The sequence below is a fragment of the Anomaloglossus baeobatrachus genome, chromosome 1 (assembly GCF_048569485.1).
Source record: "Anomaloglossus baeobatrachus isolate aAnoBae1 chromosome 1, aAnoBae1.hap1, whole genome shotgun sequence".
Lineage (NCBI taxonomy): Eukaryota > Metazoa > Chordata > Amphibia > Anura > Aromobatidae > Anomaloglossus > Anomaloglossus baeobatrachus.
In genome coordinates, this window is record NC_134353.1 from 66,394,526 (window position 1) to 66,421,037 (window position 26,512).

The following is a 26,512-nucleotide window of genomic DNA, read 5'->3' on the forward strand; positions in this document are numbered from 1 at the left end:
CGAGCATGTGCAACCACCACAGCAGGAGCTAGAAAGCGAGCATGTGCGACCACCACTGCAGGAGCTAGAAAGCTAGCATATGCGACCACCACTGCAGGAGCTAGACAGCGAGCATGTGCGACCACCACTGCAGGAGCTAGACAGCGAGCATGTGCAACCACCACTGCAGGAGCTAGAAAGCGAGCATGTGCGTCGGCACTGCAGGAGCTAGACAGCGAGCTTGTGCGACCACTGCTCTGTTCACCAACACTTCATGCACACAGGTGACTTTGGGACCCCTTCTCTTGATTGGTTGAGGTCCCAGCAATCATGCAGAAGAGCCCCTTCACCATAATTTGGTAGGAATAATGACACTATACTACTCTGTAAAGGCATTAGAAATCGGCGGCTGCTCCTGGTGGTAGTTCATGCCTTTGCTTATATTTCCCAGTTCAGGGTTGTTGCTGCATGTGCCTCAATGTGTCCTTTTTAAATTGGGAAGATTAAACCCACACCCATGGGTCACTATAGCTATATACATGCAGTACATAGTTCTAGTATATAGTACAGACAATGCCCATATTCCAAGACCGCACTATGAATATTGACATCTACCATTTCCCATCATTGCTATTACAGCTGTCGGAGACCTGACATTACATGTGATATATGGGATTGAACCATTTGTCGAAAACACTTATGATAATTACTATGAGTGCACCACCTGCTGGTGACAACTGGAATTACAACTCTAAAATTACTACGGCCATAAATTTCAATTCCAAATTCTTCTTTATTCTGGTGACCTGTAGTGGTGTAATAAAGCATCTGACTTCTTGTGCGATCCTCTGCATGTGCTATATATTAAAGTCTATATGTTTCCACAATCTACAATACACACCGCATACATTATTAAGCTCTCACATCTGAGGAGGCGGGTGTACTTACTGAGAACATCCATGTCCGAATGGCTGTAGAATCCAAATGATAAATATGTTAGAATATTAGTAGTGGGGGGGGGGAGAGAAGAAATATTATAAAGCCATTCTAACATGGATTTTCAAAGTAAGTGCACCCACCTCATCAGGTCCAAGATGCTCTTTTTTGTATGATGAAATCTGGTAACAGATTTGTTTTAATGGAAATGGCAACAGAGGAATATAACATGGCGAAAAATCTTTAAATGGAGGGTCAGCATTAGCTATGGGCGAATTGTCAGAACTATTGGCATATCTAAGCATAGGTATTGATGCACCCCTATATTACTCAGATGCTTCCATATCTCAAAGCTTTGCTTTCAGGCTCCTCCAAATGAAGCACCTATAGTCAGTGGCGTAACTATAGTTCGATGGGCTCCGGTGCAAAAGTTGGTCCTGGCCCCCCCATATGTTGGTCAGATCTAAATTCTATAAAGACATACAAGTTATGGTCCTTCCCCAATATGTAGTATCCTGCTCTAATGTACCCCATCCTGGGTTCCTTCCTGGAATGTATGCCCTCTATCCTGGTATACATGTCCACCTACTGGTATACACTGTCCCCTCCTGGGCCCATACTGGTATATATGTCCACCCCATCCAAGTATATACTGTCCCCTATATGGGCCCCTCCTGGTATATACTATCCCCATCCTGGTATCTACTGTCCCCCCTCCTGGTATATAATATCCCCCTCATGGGCCCATCCTGATATATACTGTCTCCCTCCTGGTATATACTGTCTCCCTTCTGGTATATACTGTCTCCCTCCTGGTGCATACTGTCCCCCTCCTGGACTCATCCTGGTATATACTGTCTCTCTACTGGTACAGTCATATGAAAAAGTTTGGGCACCCCTATTAATGTTAATCTTTTTTCTTTAAAACAATTTGGGTTTTTGCAGCAGCTATTTCAGTTTCATATATCTAATAACTGATGGACTGAGTAATATTTCTGAATTGAAATCAGGTTTATTGTACTAAGAGAAAATGTGCAATCCGCATTTAAACAAAATTTGAAATTTTGAAAAAAAGTATGGGCACCTCAACATAAAAGTTACATTAATATTTTCTAGATCCTCCTTTTGCAAAAATCACAGCCTCTAGTCGCTTCCTGTAGCTTTTAATGAGTTCCTGGATCCTGGATGAAGGTATCATTGTAAACAGGACCATTCCTGTTTACAAAACAATTCCAGTTCAGTTAAGTTTGATGGTCGCCGAGCATGGACAGCACGCTTCAAATCATTCCATAGATTTTCAATGATATTCAGGTCTGGGGACTGGGATGGCCATTCCAGAACATTGTAATTGTTCCTCTGCATGAATGCCTGAGTAGATTTGGAGCGGTGTTTTGGATCATTGTCTTGCTGAAATATCCATCCCCTGCGTAACTTCAACTTCGTCACTGATTCTTGCACATTATTGTCATGAATCTGCTGATACTGAGTTGAATCCATGCGACCCTCAACTTTAACAAGATTCCCGGTCCCGGCATTGGCCACACAGCCCCAAAGCATGATGGAACCTCCACCAAATTGTACTGAGGGTAGCAAGTGCTTTTCTTGGAATGCCGTGTTTTTTTGCCTCCATGCATAACGCCTTTTTGTATGACCAAACAACTCAATCTTTGTTTCATCAGTCCACATGACCTTCTTCCAAAATGTAACTGGCTTGTCCAAATGTGCTTTTGCATACCTCAGGCGACTCTGTTTGTGGCGTGCTTGCAGAAACGGCTTCTTTCGCATCATTCTCCCATACAGCTTCTCCTTGTACAACGTGCGCTGTATTGTTGACCAATCCACATTGAAACCATCTGCAGCAAGATGAAGCTGCAGGTCTTTGGAGGTGGTCTGTGGATTGTCCATGACTGTTCTCACCATTCTTCTTCTCTGCCTTTCTGATATTCTTCTTGGCCTGCCACTTCTGGGCTTAACAAGAACTGTACCTGTGTTCTTCCATTTCCTTACTATGTTCCTCACAGCCAGTTTAAATCTCTGAGACAACTTGGTTGAATAATCTTTGTTTTCAGATCATTTGAGAGTTGTTTTGAGGAGCCCATGATGCCACTCTTCATAGGAGATTCAAGTAGGAGAACAACTTGCAGGTGGCCACCTTAAATACCTTTTCTCATTATTGGATACACCTGCCTATGAAGTTCAAAGCTCAATGAGGTTACAAAAACAATTTAGTGCTTTAGTAAGTCAGTAAAAAGTAGTTAGGAGTGTTCAAATCGAGAAATTGATAAGGGTGCCCATACTTTTGCACCGGTCAAATTTTGTTTAAATGTGGATTGCACATTTTCTGTTAGTACAATAAACCTCATTTCAATCCAGAAATATTACTGAGTCCATCAGTTATTAGATATATGAAACTGAAATAGCTGCTGCAAAAACCCAAATTGTTATAAAGAAAAAAGGTTAACATTAATAGGGGTGCCCAAACCTTTTCATATGACTGTATATACTGTACCCATCTCGGACCCATACTGGTATATGTGTGACGCCCTGGACTAGCCAGGTAGTCACAGTTAGCCCCATGCACTACACCCATCCCCAAATAAGGTGACAGCAGCCAACCCATTAAAACCCTGGTTACCTCCCTCTGGGTTTGCTGTCCACACCATGGAGGCAGAGCCTGGCTATTGGCCACGCCCCCCAGGAGTTCACATGTCCAGAGGCAGGAAAACAAAAGCAGATCTGTTTTGAAGGAGGAGAGGAGTAGTTGAGAGAGGAGTTAAGAGGAGTAAAAATCTGTCTGTGCCCTGGGTAGGCGCCTGGGCACTTTGACCAGGAGCTAGACGGTGGTGGCCGTCTGCAGAAGCCGGGAAGACAGTCCTGGTGGAACCGTAGGTAGCCGGGACAGGGTAGTGGCCCACCGGTACCGAACCTGTGGATTAGCTGCTATTGGATTTTTTTTTTCTTTTTTCACCCCACACAGATTCGATTATTAAACTACGTGAAAGTTTAGTTACTACATACGGGTAAATGTTCTCTGACAGATCTGTGACTAAATGGATAAAAGCTACACAGATAATTCCCAGCACATTTTTTCCTTGAACATACTCTCCTGGGAAGGACGGTCTTTTCTTCTCGTTACAGCAGAGAACTGGAATAAGGACACGGGGCTGAGAAGGTCTGAAGCTCCTTGACATCCAACCATCATGGAGGAAACCTGAAAAATAGAAACCGAGAAGTATGAAAACACCACAATCATACAATATGGTTCTCCTTTCAGAGGAGCCCCTGGTGTTGGATCAACAAAAACTCATCGGAGCAGAACGATGATTATTGTGATCGCTCGGTCTCCATACGGAAAAGTGTTGTCAGCTGCACATTGGCCAATAATTGGGGACAGGCCTATCAGCTCCTCAAAAAGGGCTTTGCTGCACTGAAAAGATTTGACTCCTGGACGCACAGTGTCTTCGTCAGCAGAGACACAAGTGCTGTCCACAAGAGACCACCACGGTCTGTGCCCACGATTAGGGTTCGTGCAGCTGCAGATCATTCCCTGTAGAGAACACTCGTGGCTTGGAAAGCCGCTCCACAACCGTTTAAGTTGCGGAAAAAAGAAGCACAGTAGGCAGAAGATTTCTACAAATCCCATCCACTGTGCTTGTACTGCACAACACAGCGTTTTCTGGCCACAGTGAAAACACTCTGCGTCGAAAATGCTGTGAACCCCGATCATGGGCATGAATACTTAGGCTTTTGGGTTACGTTCCCACCTAAAAGCAAGTGGTGAATTTTTGATGCTCCAAATCCAGTGTCTTACAGTTCCGGTAAACTGAATGAGCGATTTATAGAAATCTCATGACCATTGTTTTGGTTTTTTTATCTCAGGACCATGGATTTTTTTTTTCATCTCATGACTATGTTTCTGTTTTATCTCATGACCATTGTTTCTTTTTATCTCATGACCATAGTTTATTTTTATCTCATGACCATTGTTTCTTTTTATCTCATGACCATGTGTTTTTTTTATTTCATGACCATAGGTTTTTTTTTTTTTTAATCTCATGACCATTGTTGTTTTTTTTTAATCTCATGACCATGGATTTTTTTAATCTCATGACCATTGTTTTTTTTATCTCATAACCATTGTTTTTTTTATCTCATGACCATTGTTGCTTTTTATCTCATGAGCAGTTTTTTTTTTTTTTAATATCATGACCATGGATTTTTTTTTATCTCATGACCATTGTTCTTTTCATCTCATGACCATTGTTGCTTTTTATCTCATGACCATTGTTTTTTTTTAATCTCATGACCATTGTTTTTTTTTAATCTCATGACCATTGTTTTTTTTAATCTCATGACCATTGTTTTTTTTAATCTCATGACCATTGTTTTTTTTATCTCATAACCATTGTTTTTTTTATCTCATGACCATTGTTGCTTTTTATCTCATGAGCAGTTTTGGTTTTTTTTTTTAATATCATGACCATGGATTTTTTTTTATCTCATGACCATTGTTTTTTTTAATCTCATGACCATTGTTTTTTTATCTCATAACCATTGTTTTTTTTATCTCATGACCATTGTTGCTTTTTATCTCATGAGCAGTTTTGTTTTTTTTTAATATCATGACCATGGATTTTTTTTTTATCTCATGACCATTGTTTATTTTTATCTCATAACCATTGTTTTTTTTATCTCATAACCATTGTTTTTTTTTATCTCATGACCATTGTTGCTTTTTATCTCATGAGCAGTTTTAGGTTTTTTTTAATATCATGACCATGGATTTTTTTTTATCTCATGACCATTGTTTTTTTTAATCTCATGACCATTGTTTCTTTTTATCTCATGACCATTGTTTCTTTTTATCTCATGACCATTGTTTCTTTTTATCTCATGACCATTGTTTCTTTTTTATCTCATGACCATGTTTTTTCCCTCCTTGTGTAAATTGAGCTGCGATGCATTTTTAAAATCCGTAACATGTCAATTTCTCTTGTGAGTATGACGAGTTTTATGTGCAAATTTTACCCATAAACCAGAAAATCCACAAGCAAAAAAAAAAAAGACCAAAGAAAAAATTAAGTACAAAACAAACAAAAAAAAAATAAAAAAAAAAACAGTAAAAAAAATTAAAATATAAAAAAATAAAAAAATTGAGGTAACCTAATTTAGCAAATAGGTGCAGAAATGCTTAAAGGGGTTATCCGGCTTATTTTGACTTTTTTTTATTATTACCCTATTGGGTTACATTGGGGCAGGTAAGTAGATAGTGAGCACTTACCTGCCCTGCTGTCAGCCCCTCTCCCCCGGCTCAGAGCGGTCATGTGACTGCTCCTGCCGCAATTTTGCTGCTTCCGGTCATTTCATGTCAACATGGGCAGGACCATGTTGACATGCAAATCTGGGAACAGCTTGTTGCCGCCCTGCTGGGCAGGTACAGTGCGTGAGTCCCCGCCCCCTTCCCTGCACCCTCCCACACATTCTCCCGCACCCCATACTCTCCCCGCCCACAGTGTCACCGCCAGCATCGGGCCCCCTGCTCAGGATAGCAGGAGTGCCCTGCAGTCTGTGTCCCGCGGCTGCTCACACTGCAGTGTAACAGCAGCTTCTCACAGTGCGTGCAGCTGCGGGGATGACGAGCGCTGCTGGCAGGAGGTTAGAGGAGATCATTACCTCCTGTGACGATCTCCTCCTCTGCCGACGTAACCGCTGTCACTGCCTTCTATGCCCGCCGCGTTCTCACGTCACGTCTCGCGGGCGGCCAGAGACTGTCACTAGCGGTGACGTCACGGGCTCTCGCGATTCTTCGCTGTGAACGCGGCGGGCATAGAAGGCAGTAACAGTGCTGACGTCAGCAGAGCAGGAGATAGTCACTGCAGGTAATGATCTCATCTAACCTCCTGACAGCAGCGCTCGTCATCCCCTGCAGTGACCTGGGCTGACCTATTGATGTTAACTCAGGTCACTGCACTGGTCTCCCAGACAATGGGGAACATTCTGTTCTTCATTGACTGGGACATTGACTATGGTATGGATGTCGTGGGACCCCCTTATTGGATTACGCCGGACCCTGATTTTATTGTTCTTTTCAATAAATTGGTGAAAGAGGGAATGTTTTGGGGAGTGTTTTTTCAAATAAAACTTTTTTTGTTGTCTCTTTTTTTTTTTTTTTATTACTGACTGGGTTGGTGATGTCAAGTATCTGATAGACGCGTGACATCACTAACCCCAGGGCCTGATGCCAGGTGACATTACACATCTGGCATCAACCCCATATATTACCCCGTTTGCCACCGCACCAGGGCAATGGGATGAGTTGGGGCGAAGCACCAGGATTTCCACATCTAATGGATGCGCCACTACTGTTGCGGCTGTAGCCTGCTGTTTTCAGGCTGGGGAGTGTCCAATAACAGTGGACGTCCCTAGTCTGAGAATACCAGACCACAGCTGTCCGCTTTACCTTGGCTGGTGATCCAATTTAGGGGGGACCCGACAATTTTTCTTTTAAATTATTTATATAAATTTAAAATAACAGTGTGAGGTGCCCTCTGTTTTGGATTACCAGCCAAGGTGAAGCTGCCAGCTGTGGTCTGCAGCCGTCTGCTTTACCCTAGCTGGCTACAAAAGATAGGGGGGACCCCACGTCGTTTTTATTTTTAATTATTTATTTTTTGGCTAAATAGAAGGCTAAGCACCCTTTAGTGCCACATGAAAGTCACTAAAGGGTGCCAGCTTAGAATATGCAGGGGGGGTAGGACATTATATAGGTCTTTCTCATCTATCTATCCCATTCATTCATCCATCTATCTCTCTGTCTCTATATCTATCTATCCATCTCTATATCTACTCAGCTATTTATCTTTCTTGCTGCTTCCGTTTTTTGCGGTCCGCAAAAAAACGGAAGGCACACGGATGACACAGATGCATCAGTGAAAAAAACGGACTTTTTTTGCGGACCGCAAAAACGGAACGGTCATGTGAATGTAGCCTACATGTGTTCCCTATGGGGGTAGGAATTGGTACAGAACGGTGGTGGTGGTGGGGGGGGGGGTCGGTACAGAGAGCAGTTTGTGTGTGTGGGCGTGTGTTGCAGAGCCCGATGTGGGGCTGTTATTTCCAATGGTAGAGTGATAACAGGTAAGGTGCTGGGGCAGAATACTGACAGGGAATGTGTGTGCAGGGGGCGGGCAGGGGGCGAGGCTGGACAGTGAGGGCGGGCAGGGGGCGAGCCTGAACACTGAGGCCGGGCGGAGCCAGCTCTGACTAGGAGGTGTGGCACAGGAAGTGGTCAGTTTGCTGGAGCTGAATGTAAACAAAGAGCTGCAGAGAATAAAGGGATAATTCAAGAGGAACAAAAGTTAGAAAACAAAAAATAACAATGTAGGGGTGTTGTATATGACAATACAGCACAGATAAACTCAAAAATGTTTGGTAAGCTAATCTCGGACAACTCCTTTAAGGCAAACGTGGCCTTAATATTTCTTTTCTTACATTTTGAGTGTGGACAAGAACTTTACAATTCCTTTACAGCAAACAGAGACTGAACACGGTGGGAAGGAGATGCGGAAAGTTTCTAGAAATGTATTGTACAGCTACACACCCCACATAGGAGTCGTGATTGACATTCCTGCAGCTAAGCGAAAGCCATCAATTCAGAGACTAATCAGGAATGAAGTTTCTTCCCTGACTGACAAAAATGCAGCAGCCACAACACCCACATTCCTGCGGCATGACCGGCACATTGTCAGTGTGGTGTGCAGGCCGATAAGGAGACATGAACACTTACACTTTGCGCACTGTGCATGTTATGTATGGAAGTGCTGGATCCCCCAAACGAGACTCTTAAGGTGCCCATACATCTTAGATCGTGGTCCTTCCTCCCCAATACACATGAACAGTTCAGCTGAGTGTTCGTATGTTTCCAATGGGGACAGTGGAGTGATTTGAAACAGAAGGACTGCTCTGCTTGATCAGCCTCTTCCCCAACAATATCTGTGGGGGAAACGTTGTGAGGCCACCATGTAAATTAGATAGCCAAAATAGGGGTGCTCAGCCAACATTATTCCCATGTGTACAGTATACGGGCCTTCTCCCCTCTGGGTAATATGATGTCCGAAATATGAAACCCTTTCTATTGTTAGTACCAAGTAGGGTATATGAAATGGGGTGTTTTAATGTTTCAGGCGACCAGGTCTCACCCTGTTCTCTCTGGGAAGGGTCTCTGGAAGGAGTAGAAAGATGAATACCAGATCAATAAAAGCGAAGAGGAGGGCGAGGAGGGCCGGCTTTACATAGAAGAGCTCTCCACTCGTGTTCATTGCAAAGTAAGCTCCAACCATGGGACCAACGGTGAAGCCCAAAGAAAAGGCCACGCCGATCATTGCCTGTAAAAGAAACACAAATGGATTCAATAGTTTTCTTATATTCAGCAGAAGTGCTAATTAAAGGGGTGGTCTTCATGCACATTATACCCTAGCCACAAGAGACGGAATTACCATGATTACCTTCACCACTCGGCCGCCCACCCACATCAATCCCAAAACTGGGGCCCGGATATGTCCTATTAGAACAGAGCATGGATTGTCAGCACTACAATCATAGAATCATTGTCTATGGTACTGCTGGAGAGAACACAGCCATTTCTCAGCTTTGGTGCTAACAGCAGGTCATCACCTATCCACTTGCCAAGATGGGACCTCCCCATAATTATACTTGGGCTTAAATACACAACTCGTTAGAAGTGCCCCCCTCGTCTACCCTTGATAATCACAATCCTGGTGTAACCCTATATGGCAGAAGGGTTATTAGGCGGTTCAGCTGCCACATCCATAGTGGGACTGTCACCTCTCCAGCCCTTATAGCCTTGCTTCATTTATGCATCCACCCGAAAAAAAATTTGAGCGTGTGCGTCCTGCCACACATATACCCAGCATACATTACACTTACCATGCCTTTACTGCGGTCCTTTAGAGAGGGTAGGTCAGCGATGATGGCGGTGCACAGGCTGACATTCCCTTTGCTCAGTCCTCCGATGATACGTGAAATCAGGAAAATACCAAAGCTTCTTGAGATGGCCCATAAAGCGTAGGATGCAATTAATCCAACCTGCGAGACAAGATGGTATCATAGAAATTACCAGTGCAGGCGAGAGTAGTAAGCTACTACTTCTACAGTATATACATACACATACATACTCACATAGTATGTACAAACACATGCAAACAAACATAGATAGTATTTACACATTTACATACTATATACACATACAGTACATACCATACACATATACTATATACATATAATACATAGACACTATATACACATCATACATACATATTATATAAACATTCTTACATAGATATTATATATACATACATAGATACTATATACACATCATACATACATATTATATACACATCATAGATACTATATACACATACATAATTATATACACATCATACATACATAGATACTGTATAGTCATACATAGATATTATATACATATCATACATAGATACTGTATACACACATATCATACATAGATACTATATACACAGATACTATATGCATAGATACCATACACACATACATACCATACACACATACCATACACACATGCATACAAACTATATACACATATACATACCCTATATACACACATACATACATAGATACTATATCCACATATACATAGGTACTATATACACATACATATATACCATATACACATACATACCATATACACATACATAGATACTATATACACATACAAACATCCATAAATAGATACTAATATTATATATTATACACATATATATACACACACACACACACACACACACACACACACACACTTGATTTCTGCTGTTCAAATGAATATTCAATTCCCCCCCCCAATTCGGACACAGGGTTCCATATAAAAGTCTTTATTTAGTGCAAATCTTTAAGATTCCCCCCCAAGGAGGTGTGGCTTCCAGGGTTCTGGGGGCGTGTCTTTAGCCTACTCTGCATAATTACCACGTGTGAGTCACGCCTACTATTGTCAAGAGCTTTAAAAAATAGCACTAAAGTTATTGACCCATACTTCTGAAGCCGTACGATTACTCAGGATCAGCTTCAATAAGTGCAAAACTATTATACACTTTGAACCTGGTGGCAGGTCCCCGTTAATCAGAGCTGTGTGCACACGTTGCATTTTTTTGGTGCAATAGTGATAAATGTGCATTATTCTTACCGCAATTTTAGAAAAATTGTGCAAAGTGATGCATATTTGCCACAATATGTGAACACAACCTAAAACTCACCCTCCATCAACTGAAGAACTAAAAACAGAGACAACCAATTTGAAAGGCCCTTTGTATTTCAGGCATGATTCCAAAATCAGCGTCACAAAACTTGGTCCCAAACCAGTAGTACCAATAAACGGCCACTGGGGGGCATTTATACAGCTTCCATCAAACTCAATGAGAATTCTGTTTGCAGTCAGCTCCACCTAGTGGTAACTCCAGCCACATAATATTTGATCATGAGCTCACTAAAGACTCCTTAAACACATTCGCCTCACTGTTAAAGTGGATCTGTCACCAGATTTCACAAAAGAAACTGCATTCATTATGAATTAAATCTTTTCGACCTGATGAGGCTGGTGTACTTTGCATATCCATGTCAGAATGGCTATATAGACCCTCTGGAAGGTTTCTCTGCCAAATATTAAACCGTGAACGCATAAAATATTCAAGTTTATTTCAGCAATTTACAACCTGTTCTAACACGGATTTTCACAGTAAGTACACTTGCTTCACTGGGTCCAAAAGAACTATTTAAAACCATGTAGTCTGTGTATATTCTGAGATCTGATAAACAACCACCATTGGATAAAAACAATACAGATTGTAAAGATTCCGTGTCCAAAGTGTGAAAGCATTAGAATATTTTGCCTCTGAGTAAGTAATCGTTTGTCCTTTCATTCTACTTCACTTTCTTGCTGTGCCGTACCACCGGCTACAAGCACATAACTCCCCTGCACTATGAAGGATATAGTGACTCCGAAAACCACCTGAAAAAGCGCCAATTAAGCACTCAGAAAAATAAACATATGCATTTCTATGAAAAAATGACTCCTTCATACGTTCAGGCTTTTCAGCGTCCTAATTGCTTTAAACCTCCAAAAGCACCAAGAGGTTAAAAGAAACGAGCCGACCATTGTCCAGGCTGAAGACGCTTTATACAGCCTAAGAGAAGTCAATAGGAATGCTCAAGAAGATGTCAGCTTGTCTTTTCGAGTATTTTCCGTGAAAAACCGTTCGTGATTTCTTCATTGTTGAATGGAGACAAAAAAAAAATAAAAATCTGCCAGTTAAAAAAATGTGAAAAAAATAATTGCACGTTAAAAAAAAAATGTAAAAAAAAAAAAGTTGGCAATTAAAAGTGTAAAAAAAAAAACTTGCCAGTTTTCAAAATAAAAAATAATCTGCCAATTAAAAATGGGAAAAAAATATTCTGCCAATTAAAAATGGAAAAATAATCTGCCAATTAAAAATGGAAAAATAATCTGCCAATTAAAAATGTGAAAAACAAAACCAGCCAGTCATAAAAACAAAAAACTGCCAGTTAATGTAAAAAAACAAAAACAAAAAAAAAAAACGCCTGCAAGTTCAAAATGTTTGTTAAAAAACAAAACCTGCTAGTTAAAAATATGAAAAATACTGCCAGTTAAAAGTGTAAAAATCAAAAATACTTCCAGTTAAAAATGAAAAAAAAATAATTTGTCAGTTAAAAATGGAGAGAAAAAAAACCCTGCAAGTTAAAATTGTGGAACAAAAAAAAATTTGTCAGTTGAAAATAGAAAAAATAATCTGCCAGTTAGAAATGGGAAAAAAAAACAAACAAAACCTGACAGTTGAAAAAGAAAACAAAAAACTGGCAGTTAAAAATGTATAAAAAAAAACTCCTGCCAGTTCAAAGTGTTAAAAAACAAAACCTGCCAGTTAAAAATGTGAAAAAACCTGCCAGTTAAAAGTGTAAAAAAGAAAAAAAACAAACAACTTGCCAGTTAAAGATTTTTTAAAAAAGCACTACATAAAAAAATACTTAAAAAGGCTAAAAATAAAAAAACCTGCCAGTTAAAAATGTAAAAATCACTTCGAAAAAAAAAAAGTTAAAATGTTTTAGGAAACAAACACCAACGTTTATTGAAGAGTTTTCCTTTAGAAGAAAATGGCTGGTTTGCTCTCCTGAAAAAGAAGTCTTGTCTTGTGCACCTACCCTACGATTGTCAGTGCGATGGTTTATGACTGTTACTATTTTCCTATGACCCAGCGATTCCTATGGCTGGCAAAATGTATTGGAAGGGATAAAACATGTATAATGCTGACAAATCACTGCAGGAAAATATGCCGATATTAGCAGTGAAAGTAACATGACTATGAGGAATGCTGGGTGTTCAGCCTCCTCTATGGAAAAGTGGAAAGAACAGCAGGAAATGATATAAAAGCAGCATAAAAAGGTGTGAACCTGTAAAAAAACCAAAACAATAATATCACAAATACTAGATAGTACACAGCGCCACATACGGTGGTGTAGCTGTACGTACCTCGCATGTACTGGGATTCTATCAATATCAGCTGGAAAAGGATAAGGTCTAAACGGCATCTTCTTCCATAACGTTTTAAAATAATCTCTATATACATTTACGCTTCTAACAAGTAAGAAATTCAGGTTTCATATGAATATGTGCACTAGGTGGCGCTGTTACAATGATACTTTTTCATAAGAAAGAAGAAAAATCCAGTTCTTCAGGCGAGGAAAGCCACGGTCTTTATTTTAGCATGCAGAAACAACGAATAGCATGACCAGCACTACACGTTTCAGATGAAACAATCCCCCTTAATCATTCCCTCGCCTGAAGAACTGGATTTTTCGTCTTTATTGCAATATTGGGCTGTGGCAGCGCCTGTCCGTGCTCCAGGGAGAAGTCAGGAGTGAGCTTCTACACGGTGAGCTGATACATACAAATTGGATACTTTTATATAATGCTACTTTGATTGGATCTTTCTTTAATCCACAATGTTAACTCGGATGCACTGTATCTAAAAAGTGTAGTACCGTAGTCATCATCATGAGCCGTCGTCTTCCTGCATAATCAGAGGCAGCTCCGGTGAGCGGTGAGCAGATAAACTGCAGCAAGGAGAATAGGGACCCAATAAGACCTGAAAAATAGTGAGAATTACTGTAAATCAAAGAGCATCTGTAACATGAGCCACAGGACATGGCACCCAAACAATTCAACACCATGGACAGAGACCCGTAACACCGTGGGCCGAGTCCCATAACAATTGAACACCAGAGGCAAGAGCCGCCGGACACCAGAGGCAAGAGCCGCCGGACACCAGAGGCAAGAGCCGCCGGACACCAGAGGCAAGAGCCCCAGGACACCAGAGGCAAGAGCCCCAGGACACCAGAGGCAAGAGCCCCAGGACACCAGAGGCAAGAGCCCCAGGACACCAGAGGCAAGAGCCCCAGGACACCAGAGGCAAGAGCCCCAGGACACCAGAGGCAAGAGCCGCCGGACACCAGAGGCAAGAGCCGCCGGACACCAGAGGCAAGAGCCGCCGGACACCAGAGGCAAGAGCCCCAGGACACCAGAGGCAAGAGCCCCAGGACACCAGAGGCAAGAGCCCCAGGACACCAGAGGCAAGAGCCCCAGGACACCAGAGGCAAGAGCCCCAGGACACCAGAGGCAAGAGCCCCAGGACACCAGAGGCAAGAGCCCCAGGACACCAGAGGCAAGAGCCGCAGGACACCAGAGGCAAGAGCCCCAGGACACCAGAGGCAAGAGCCCCAGGACACCAGAGGCAAGAGCCCCAGGACACCAGAGGCAAGAGCCCCAGGACACCAGAGGCAAGAGCCGCAGGACACCAGAGGCAAGAGCCGCAGGACACCAGAGGCAAGAACCGCAGGACACCAGAGGCAAGAACCGCAGGACACCAGAGGCAAGAACCACAGGACACCAGAGGCAAGAGCCGCAGGACACTAGGAATTTTACTGCTCATTGCCCAAGTCATTTTCAACCTTTATCATAGGTGGTCGATTTTCTGGGTAAAGAACGTCTTGCCTACAAACTTTGCTATACAGCTTGCAAGCGGTGCTCTGAAGCTCTTGGATTGATGGATCCGGCCAACTTCAGTATCCCTGCGCTTCCCTGAAGCTACAGAAACAAAGCTGTCTTTCCTGGATGGAGCGCTCAATGCCGAACATGCAACGGGTGTGAACTATCAATCAGGAGCGCACCACACTCCACAAGCAGGAAGCTAGGGAGCACTGCACTCTTGAAGAAAAATTGTTATTTTTTACTAATGGGGTTGTCTAATTGGCATTGTGACTTTCATACCATGTTTTATATCTAAAGTAGAATTTAAGTAATTTCATAAAATCTGCAGGTAACTCGACTTCCCTCCACAGTTCTGAGATATTCGTCTCTCACACGGCCTCATGTCTTATATTTTATGTATCACAACCTACTGATTTTGTAAATTTCTGGAGCAAATGTACATTTTCACTAAAATTATGCTGAACACAATACTTAGAACAATGTCCATTGTTACTGAAAAATATGACAAACTTTACTTCAATAAAGTTCCTTTAAATTTGAGGTTTCTGTGTCAATAAGCTGCCGACGAGCTGCTCTAGTTATTACATTGGGGTATTTACAGATGTCATCTGCTGCTTAGACTACCTGCGTCATAAAAACTGGGACAGACAAGGACAAGGGAGAAGGAAACTCATAAAAATAAACTTGTGTTATTTCCGAAACTACTATCCTCATCTAGTGCTGCATTCAAAGGGGTCGTCTCATCTTCACAAAAGGGTAAAATTACAAAGTGCTTGTAAAGCCAAAACAACTTAAAGATTATATTGCATATAGAATAAAATTACAATTTAAGAATAGAGGGATTTCTTTAGAATTTACTGCTCGTTTCTTAGGTTATTGGCCACCATCGTAAACTACCAACAGAAAGTAGGGAGGCCGGGGGAGCAGTGTGCTCCTGAAGACTAGTTCAGAGAACACCATTAAATCATTATTCCTAAAACTGAATCCTGTGTGTAGGGTAGGGGATAACACCCTGATCGCTGGTTTTGACTGTTTGGATCCTCAGCAATCCTGAGAACACAGGAACCAGGGACTACAGAACCTCATCTTCAATTGAGCAAAGCTTCCGCTCAATTCATTGTCTATAGGAGTGCTGGAGAAAAAACAAATTTAGTGCTCCAACATTTCCAGCAATCCCAAAGATAATGAATGTAGTGGCGGTCGAGCATGCACATCGCCGGTCAAGTCATGACAAGGTTCTGCAGAACTTGGTTCCCTGACTTCTCAGGATCCCCGAGGGTCAAAGTAGTCGGAAACCGCAGCGATCAGTAATTGATACTCACCTTGTCGATAGGGAATAATATTTGATTTTGTGAACGACACATTAAAATCTTGAGTTTACAGAGCATCTGTATCATAATTCTTGCTACTAAAGACTGGTGTGTTAGTAAGAGGTTGGGGACAGATCAGAGTATCAGATTGGTTGTAGTCCAATTATGAAGACACAGGAGTTGTATATGGCCCACCCTCATGTCAGCAGCCGGGCTGCTCGGATCCGGATCCGCGGTGGCTAGAGGGGTGTCCGGACCCGGGTTTGTGTGGCCACTCAAATGAAGGGGGTATTTACAGGGGATTGTGTTAAAGTTCGTGACGCCATCCATGGTATGTGGTAGTGTGGAGTACCACCGCTGCAGTTGGGAGTACCCGGGTGCGATGGAATGGGGCAGCCAGGTGTTAGAACCCTCCACGGGTAGGGAGAATGCCCTGGGACTCGGTGATGGGGTCTGGGGAGTGCCGCTGGGTGCGAAGGGGGTCACTTTCGTACTCGCTCAGTCCAGTAAAGCTGACACCGACAACCGGGTAAACCAAAGTTCTGTATACCGCTGCCGCTGAGGGGAGCTAGTTCGTGTCCCGTCCCCAAAGGTGCTGCCTGGTGGTCCGTGACCTTCCTCCTGGCACTAAGTTCATTTCTCTGTTGGTCCTGGTAGTATGAAACTAGTTGGGTCCCGCTCCCCACTATGGCTATGTGTGGGAGCTTGCTCTCAGGGTTCATGCTTGGGATTTCTTGGACTGTTTGCAGTGGAAAGTCCTATCCCCCTCATTGCGCTAGTACCTCGATTTTGAAGTGGGTGGAGAGCGGATCTTGAAGGCTCCGTTCTCGTCGGGTAAATTGTCAGGTTACCTGAAGCTACTCTTTGACCTAGGGTCCACGTACCCTGTCGTGCCCTGGTCCCAGCCCGGTGATGGTGCAAGGCCGCCAGCTGTCCTCCTAGACAGTTCTGTGCCCCTTGCCACGATCCCCTGCGACCGGGGGTGCAGCTCCTTCTAGGTTCAGACCAGCGTCTGCTACCTAGATGTTTCCAAGGAGAAGGGGCTCCTGACCTCCTCCCTCCTTCACTTCCAACACTTCACTCTCTACTCCTACTACTTCACTACTCCTGACACTCCTGACCTCCCCTTTAACCAACCCCCCCAAGTGGGCGACCCTATTCCACTCAGGCTGTCGACTGGTGTGTCTGGTGGGTGTGGTGCAGAGTGTAGCTAGGATTTTAATTAGCTGATGTAGGCAACACCATGTAGTTGGAGACCCATAACCAAGGAGGAGGTGGATATTGCACGGGAGAGCAGATTGTACTATACCCTGTGATGACCTGATAGTCCAGGGGTGTCACATATACACAAAACTGTATATGGTCAACCAAGACTATTTGCAATGTTTCTTAGTTTCTTTTCCAAATGCATTGGATCAGGACTGGGTAAAGTGTGGCCTGCAGGCCCAATCCAGCCCTCTGGTTATTCCACACCATGCCGCCCATCCACCACCGCCGCACAACACCCCATATCCTGGCTATCTGCAGCTGTGACGCCCTGGAAACCAGGTACTCACAGAATAGGCCTCTGCATAACACCTTCCCACACGGAGTTAAATCAGCCGACATGAAATCCTAGCCAACCCGCCCTTAGGGCAAGACAGGCACACCAGTAGGCTCGACAAAGCGGAAGAAAACGCCCAAGACAACAACCCAACCAAAATTATGATTAGGTATGAAGTGAAAGCGTATATATATGTTTTTTGTAAAAATAGATGCTATTGATATAAATTCAAAATTTAGTTAAAAAACAGGAAGAACCCACGAAGTGGGGCACATGATCCCAGGAGGACATCCATAATTAATCACATGTAATTGCTATTACAATAGATTTGTTGACAACAGGATAAATAGCACAATCATATTCCCATATAGTGAAAAGAAACCACATACAGTTGCCTATGGGGCTTGTTCTGCCGTTTGCCCGCCGGTGACAAGAACAGTGTGGGCTTGCTTGTTGTTCATATAAAGAATATCTAATTCAAACACCATTGGTTTCTGCACCAATGGGCAAACAACACCAGCCTCCTATACAGATAATCACACTGCAGTTCAAATAGAGTCAGATAGTATACATAGAATAACCTGGGCTATAGTTGTTAAACTACTGCTTATGTGACGCCTTGGCCGGGCCATTTAGTCACAGACAGGGCCCCGCATTACACCTTTCCCTCACAGGTAACACACAGCCAAACAGTTAAACCCTAGTCACCCCCTCAGTGCTTGATGGACACACCAGGGGGCGGAACCAGGCGGTTAGAAGACGCCCACCAAGGAGTCTAGACAGTCTGAGGCGGGAAAAGTCGAGAGATCAGTTGTAGAGTTCAAGGAGAGTGGAGGTCAGGCCTGTGACAGGGCCTGAGGAAAACTGACAGGTGCCAGGGTAGGAGCCCTGGTGCCTTTGGCTAGGAGGCAGACGGCGGTCTCGTCTGCAGGAGTCGGGAAGACAGCTCGGTGGAACCGAGGTGGACCGGGACATGGTTGCAGCCCGCCGGTACCGACCCGGAAACCAGAGCACAAAGGGGGGTACTCAGACCCTAAAGCTAGGTCCAGAAGCGACTGGCACTAGTTAATTAACTGATTGCAGCCAGGACTATAGGTCCTGTCCCACCCAAAGTCCCGACTGAAGACAACAGCCCAACGAGGGGGATAACAAGGCCACCGCCACGGCTCAGAGATCCCACGGGCCAGCGTCTGCAGGCAAAGGGCTCCTTAGGCCACATCCAGCCGAGGAGCAGACTCCTGGAGTTGCAAGCGCAGGCAGTCCACCACTACACACAGGTGCAGGAGAAAGACAGAGACCACCAACCGGGTGGGGGACCAGAGCGCAGCCGCCTGAGGGCACCGACCATCACTTTGGTTTACCAGAGACTCGTGTGTTTACTAATAGTGAGTACATCAGCACCCTGCGGTCGCCCAACCCCCTGCACCAACAATAAACCCCCCCAACGGGTCCCGAGGCCACCATCCCTGCCCACGAAGGGGTTAACAACTTGCTGCATGACATCTCCCCCGGGTGCCCCGTAACTGCAGCGGTGGTGTCCAATATCACCACACACCTTGGGTGCCGTCACGAACTCCGTACGGCTCCGCCCGTACATATCCGTCCTACATCCACCATCCCATCACAACCCCTTTGCATCTGAAGTGACCGTGAGGCCCCCGGGTCCGGAGACCCTCAAGCCACCCACCAGAAGGGCCGGATCCGAGCGGCTCAGCTGCCGAGCACGGGGCGGTACACTTATAGATATAATGCAAAAGATAATAACACTGGCTCACATATCGCTGCTGCTATAAGGCAATTAAAGTGGGTAGGAAGGATATTTACCTATTGGAAAGGGATCACCTGGCCATGTGCTCCACCAGTCCTGACGCCGTTTTGCCTCGCTTCTTCAAAAAGGGCACCCAGGTTATTCTATGTATACTATCTGACTATTTGAACTGCAGTGTGATTATCTGTATAGGGGGCTGGTGCTGTCTGCCCCTTGGTGCAGAAACCAATGGTGTTTGAATTAGATATTCTTTATATGAACTACAAGCAAGCCTACACTGTTCTTGTCACCGGCAGGCAAACGGTGTCGCGGGCGGAGGGGACGCGCTCGCACGCTCGAGTCCGGGGCTTCTGCTGCTGCTCGGTGGCTCGAGCGGTGGGCTGGACCCGGGGACTCGAGCAGCGCTCCTCGTCCACGAGTGAAAAGGGGGTGGTTTGTTTTGGGAGATAGTTCGTGACGCCACCCACGGGTCGTGGTGATAATGGGCACCACCGCTGCTGGCGACGGGGATCCTGGGAGCGATGGTAGGGAGCAGCTAGGATGTTGTCCCCTCCGTGGGTAGGGGTTGGTGATCCCGGGGCCCGGTGGTGTAACGGGGAGGCTGGATGGCTGGGTTGCAGGGGTAGAGGGTTGCAGGGGCGGGGCAGCGCAGCGTGGTGCCGGATGGCACTGGTGTACTCACTCAGGCAGTCAATGACAGAATCTCTGGTGAATCAAACGGCTGGATGGACGGGTCCTGCAGCCGGCTGCAGTGTTTGTGCTCTCCCCGGACGGCTGATGGTGGCTGTCTTTCCCTGCACCTTGTTAGAATGTTCTGACTCCTGTGGTTGCCCACCGGTAGTCCGCTCCCCGGCGTATAGGTACCAAAGGAGCCCGTTTTACCCGCAGGCGCTGGCCCTTGGATCTCTAGCCTATGGCGGTGGCTGTATATCCTCACGGTGTGGACTGTTGCCTTCTGTCGGGTCTTAGTTGTTAGGAAACCCCTGGGGCTCAGGTCACACTCGGATTTGACCGTTGTCGGCGGCTCCAAGCCTAGTCGGGGTTCCGATGGCCCTGCCTTTGTGCTTAGCTTCACTCCGCTCCCCAGTTCGGTACCGGCGGGCCACCGCCCGACCCCGGTCCTACGGTTCTGCAAGCCAGGGGCCACAGGTAACAACACACACACACACACCCCCAGCAGTTCACAGCAGACATCATAAGTGAGACCTGGTTTCTTCCCTCGGGTTCAGACAGACACACCAGGTGGGTGGAGTCAGGCAGATGGGCACGCCCACCGAGGAGTCTAGCTGGCCTGAGGCAAAAACCAGCTCAGACAAGTCCAGGCAGAGGAAGAGAGAGGAGGTCTGCAGAGAGGCAGACGCAGCCTGGCGCCTAGGTTGGAGCCTAGGTCCATCGTGTAGCCAGTGAGGCAGACAGTAGTGGCCGTCTGCAGGAGCCGGGAAGCCGGGAAGACAGTCTTGGTGGAACCGTAGGTAGCCGGGACAGGGTAGTGGCCCGTCCGGTACCGAACCGGGGAGCCAGCTGGAAACCGGAGCACAGGAGGAGCGTACACGAAGGTGAAGGAAAGGACTTACACTACCAACCTGAGGTCAGGGGAAAAACACCGCAGCAGTCTGTGGGACCCGTCCATCCAGCCGTTTGTTTTACCGGAGACTTTGTATTCATCATTGGCTGAGTGAGTACCACTGTGCCGTGCGGAACAGCGCTGCCCCCGCGACCCTGCACCTCCCCAGGCCCTGTAACCCGCCTGCCATCCATTCCTACCCCTCACCGGGCCCCGGGACAACCAACCCCCTACCCACGGAGGGGAGAAACAACATCCAAGCTGCTCCCTGTCATCGCTCCCGAGATCCCCGTCCAGAGCAGCGGTGGTGTCACAACCTCACCACAACCGTGGGTGGCGTCATGGACAATATCCCTAAACCAAACCACCCCCTTTCACTCACGGGCGAGGAACGCCGCTCGAGTCCCCGGGATCCGGCCCACCGCTTGAGCCACCACCGAGCAGCAGCAGCCGGACCCGAGCAGTGGGTGAGCACAGCGTCCCCTCCTCCGCCCGCGACACTAACAGGTTCTGTCCTCTCACTTTCACCTCCAAACTTAATCTCTACCACTCCACTACTCCACTTCCACTGAACTTACTGCTTTTTCCAGGCTCCAGGCCTGTGAACTCCTCGGTGGGTGGGGCCAAACACCTGGCTCCACCCCACCTGGTGTGGACATCAGACCCTGGAGGGAAGCAACAAGGGTTTTTGTTTGACTGGTGTTACGATCCAGGGGAGGGAGTGTGTGTGGTGCTATGTCTGTGACTACCTGACTAGTCCAGGGCGTCACAAACGGCAAAACAAGCCCCATAGGCAACTGTATGTGGTTTCTTTTCACTATATGGGAATATGATTGTGATATTTATCCTGTTGTCAACAAATCTATTGTAATAGCAATTACAAGTGATTAATTATGGATGTCATCCTGGGATCATGTGCCCCACTTCGTGGGTTCTTCCTGTTTTTTTAAAAAATTGTTGAATTTATATCAATAAAGTTTCTATTTTTACAAAAAACATATGTATACGCTTTCACTTCATACCTAATCATAATTTTGGTTAGGTTGTTGTCTTGGATTAGTTTGAAGTGTGTGTTTAATAAGGATAATTGATATTTAAATGGAAGGAAACTGCCACCTAGGGGTCTAGACAGCCCGGGGCGGGAAACAAGTCAGTTAAACAGAAGGAGTTGAGAACGAGAAAAGGAAGGAGGAGAGGAGTAAGGAGGAAAGTTTGGCTGGCACAGGGTCGGAGCCCTGGTGCCTTGGCTAGGTGCAGATAGCAGTCAGGGGCAGCAGGAGACAGGAAGACGCTGCCGGAGAACCGACCCGGAACCCGTGCACAAGGGGGTACTCGGACCCTGAAGCCAGGACCGGCACCAACAGCCTATCTAATTAACCGATTGAGGGCAGGATTTTAGGTCCTGTCCCACCTTAAGTCCCGAAAAGTGACAACCACCCACAGAGAGGGATAGGGCCTCTGCCAATGGCCTAGTAAAATCCCACCGGTCAGCGTCGACGGGCATGGCTCCCAACAAAGGACCGGGAGCGGACACTTGCGTTACACACCGGGGAGTCCATGTTGAGAGACACATCTACAGTGCAGAGGAATAGGACCCTTATTGCTAGCCCGGGTGTGGGACCAGATACACCCGTCCCGGAGGCCGGCCACCACCACGTTGGTTTAACAAAGAACGTGGTCTTTTACTGACTCCTTGCCGCCGTGCACCCTTGTCCGGTGCCAGAATGCCTAAACCGTGAGTGTATCAAAACCTGCAGCTCTGCATAACACTGGGTCCCAAGGCCACCATCCCTACCCACGGAGGGGTTAAGAACTTGCTGCCGTACCATCACCCCGGTGTGCCCCATAGCCGCAGTGGTGGTGCCATCTTTCACCACACACCGTGGGTGGCGTCACGAATCGAGTATGGCCCAGCCCGTACAACTACGTCCCCGTACGGCCGAGCCCATACAACTCCATCCCCTTTTTAGTTGACGTGACCGTGAGGCCCCCCGGGTCCGGATCCCAGCAGCTCGGAGGCTGCGAGTGGGGCGGTACACAGCCTCAGGATGTCGTTGGCTCAGTCTTCCACTAATTAAAGTGTGGGACAGCAGATGGCATATCATCGCATTGGCTGTGTGGAGCATCAGTGCATCAGAGACCGGAGCAGAGCACCAGGGGAACGGGAGCGAGGATAGTATGTGGGGTTTTGCTTTTAGTATTTTTTTTATTTTTTTCAGGTGTATGGGATGTTTGCATGTACAGGAGGCTATGTAGGTGTCTCGAAATGTATATGCAGGAGGAGATGTGGGGGGTCAAAATGTACAGTGCCTTGCGAAAGTATTCGGGCCCCCTTGAATTTTTCAATCTTTTCCCACATTTCAGGCTTCAAACAAAGATAAAAAATGTAATGTTATGGTGAAGAATCAACAACAAGTGGGACACAATTGTGAAGTTCAACGATATTTTTTGTTTATTTTAAACGTTTGTAAAAAAATAAATAACTGAAAACTGGGGCGTGCAATATTATACGGCCCCTTTACCTTCAGTGCAGCAAACTCACTCCAGAAGTCCATTGAGGATCTCTGAATGATCCAATGTTGTCCTAAATGACTGATGATGATAAATATAAGCCCCTGTGTGTAATCAAGTCTCCGTATAAATGCACCTGCTCTGTGATAGTCTGTGTTCTGTTTAAAGCGCAGAGAACATCATGAAGATCAAGGAACACAACAGGCAGGTCCGTGATACTGTTGTGGAGAAGTTTAAAGCTGGATTTGGTTACAAAAAGATTTCCACAACTTTAAACGTCCCAAGAAGCACTGTACAAGCGATCATATTGAAATGGAAGGAGTATCATACCACTGCAAATCTACCAAGATCCGGCTGTCCCTCAAAAATTTTTATCTCAAACAAGGAGAAGACTGATCAGAGATGCAGCCAAGAGGCCCATGATCACTCTGGATACACTGCAGAGATCTACAGCTGAGGTGGGAGAGTCTGTTCATAGGACAACAATCAGTCGTACACTGCACAAATCTGGCCTTTATGGAAAAGTGGCAAGAAGAAAGCCATTTCTCAAAGATATCCATAAAAAAAGTGTTGTTTAAAGTTTGCCACAAGCCACCTGGGAGACACACCAATGTGGAAGAAGGTGCTTTGGTCAGATGAAACCAAAATCGAACTTTTTGGGCACAATGCCAAACGATATGTTTGGCGTAAAAGCAACACAGCTCATCACCCTGAACACACCATCCCCACTGTCAAACATGGTGGAGGTAGCATCATGGTTTGGGCCTGCTTTTCTTCAGCAGGGACAGGGAAGATGGTTAAAATTGATGGGAAGATGGATAGAGCCAAATACAGGACCATTCGTGAAGAAAACCTGTTGGAGTCTGGAAAAGACCTGAGATTAGAACAGAGATTTGTCTTTCAACAAGACAATGATCCCAAACATAAAGCAAAATCTACAATGGAATGGTTCACAAAAAAACGTATCCAGGTGTTAGAATGGCCAAGTCACAGTCCAGACCTGAATCCAATCGAGAATCTGTAGAAAGAGCTGAAAACTGCTGCTCACAAGCGCTCTCCATCCAACCTCACTCAGCTCCAGCTGTTTGCAAAGGAAGAATGGGCAAGAATTTCAGTCTCTCGATGTGCAAAACTGATAGACACATCCCCCAAGCGACTGCAGCTGTAATCGCAGCAAAAGGTGGCGCTACAAAGTATTAACTTAAAGTGGCCGTATAATATTGCACGCCCCAATTTTCAGTTATTTATTTTTTATAAAAGTTTAAAATAAGCAATAAATTTCGTACAACTTTACAATTGTGTCCCACTTGTTGTTGATTCTTCACCAGAACATTAACATTTTTATCTTTATGTTTGAAGCCTGAAATGTGGGAAAAGGATGAAAAATTTAAGAGGGCCGAATACTTTTGCAAGATATATATACACAGGAGGCTAACTGGGGGAGGCTCTGAAATGAATATAGGAGGCTATGTGGAAGGTCAGAAATCTATATAGGAGGCTATGTGAGAGCACACGCCATATTTAGAAGGTTGTGTGATAGGCTCACACTGTATATAGAGGGGCTTTTTTGGAGATCACATTGTATACAAACGGGACTATGTGGTGGCTAAGAAATGTACATAGGAGGCTATGTGGGGGCTCACGTGTATATAGGAGGCCATGTGTTGTTCATATTGTATATAAGAGGCTATGAGGGTGTCATAAATGTATATAGGTGGCTATGTGGGGGCTCGAAAATGTATATTGGAGGCTAAATGAGGGCTCATATTGTATATAGGGGGCTGCGTGATGGTTCATCCTGTATGTAGGGAGCTATGTTGAGGCTCATACTAGATATAGGGGGCTGTGTGTGTGGGCTCATACTGTATATAGGGGCATGTCCGCATACTTATATTAATATTGTATCACTTAATATTGAGCAGAATTAATTTCAGCTTATTGGTTCAGCCGTCCACACAAATCATGTTCTCTCATTTGGCCCATCTGAAAAATTAATTGCCCATCCCTGCATTGGAGCATTAAAATTGTTGCAAATGCTGCAGTTATGTCCAAATTTCTGCAAGTTCATTAGCGGCTTCGAGTACTCTGCTGATGGATTCTTGGCAGGGGCGTAGCTACCGCAGTCGCAGGGGTCGCCATTGCAACCGGGCCCGCAGGATTAGGGGCCCGCCCTGCAGATCAGCAGCCGGCTGCGCTGATTAGTGGCAGACCACGCTGTCTGTATGCACCCGTGAGTCAGGGGGCCCGGTGTCAGCGGCAGCATGGAGAACCGGGCCCCCCTCACCCATCATCACACACAGCAACGATGAAGAATGGAGAGCAGCGCTCCGTTCCATTTTTCTTCATTCTCCCCGACGTCATCATTGCGCGCTGCTGAGCTGAAACAGCAGAGCACAGGACCGGAGGAAGCTGACCGGAGCAACGGAGGAACGAGGGGTGGTGAGAGGACAGTGCAGTGGCTGACAGCTTGTGCAAATGTGACGCCCTGGCAAAACCAGAGTCACAGTAAGGCCCCCGCATAACACCTTCCCTCATTTAGGAAACACACAGCCGACCTAAAACCCTAGTCACCCCCTTCCTTAGGGAGAGACAGACACACCAGGGGGCGTGACCAGGCGGTTGGGACACGCCCACCTAGGGGTCTAGACAGCCCAGGGCGGGAAAACAAGCAGATTAAGTTTGGAGTTCAAGTTGAGAGGAGGTGGGCTGGAGCTAGGTGTAGCTCCAGCAGAGGAAGTTCAAGTTGAACGGTGCCAGGGTTGGAGCCCTGGTGCCTCTGCCTAGGTGGCAG

At 45.7% G+C, this 26,512-nt stretch overlaps 1 protein-coding gene across 2 annotated transcripts in view; it reads right to left on the reverse strand.

The window, feature by feature from the left end:
- Window positions 1–26,512, reverse strand: part of SLC75A1 (solute carrier family 75 member 1) — a 74,922-nt gene that overhangs the window by 29,633 nt on the left and 18,777 nt on the right. For both annotated transcript variants that reach the window (XM_075333082.1, XM_075333093.1), the window contains exons 4-7: window positions 14,020–14,123; window positions 9,862–10,020; window positions 9,114–9,299; window positions 4,018–4,126 (exon numbers count right to left, since the gene is read on the reverse strand). In XM_075333082.1, coding sequence (XP_075189197.1) covers window positions 4,018–4,126; window positions 9,114–9,299; window positions 9,862–10,020; window positions 14,020–14,123 — 558 coding nt within the window. The remainder of the gene's footprint in view (window positions 1–4,017; window positions 4,127–9,113; window positions 9,300–9,861; window positions 10,021–14,019; window positions 14,124–26,512) is intronic.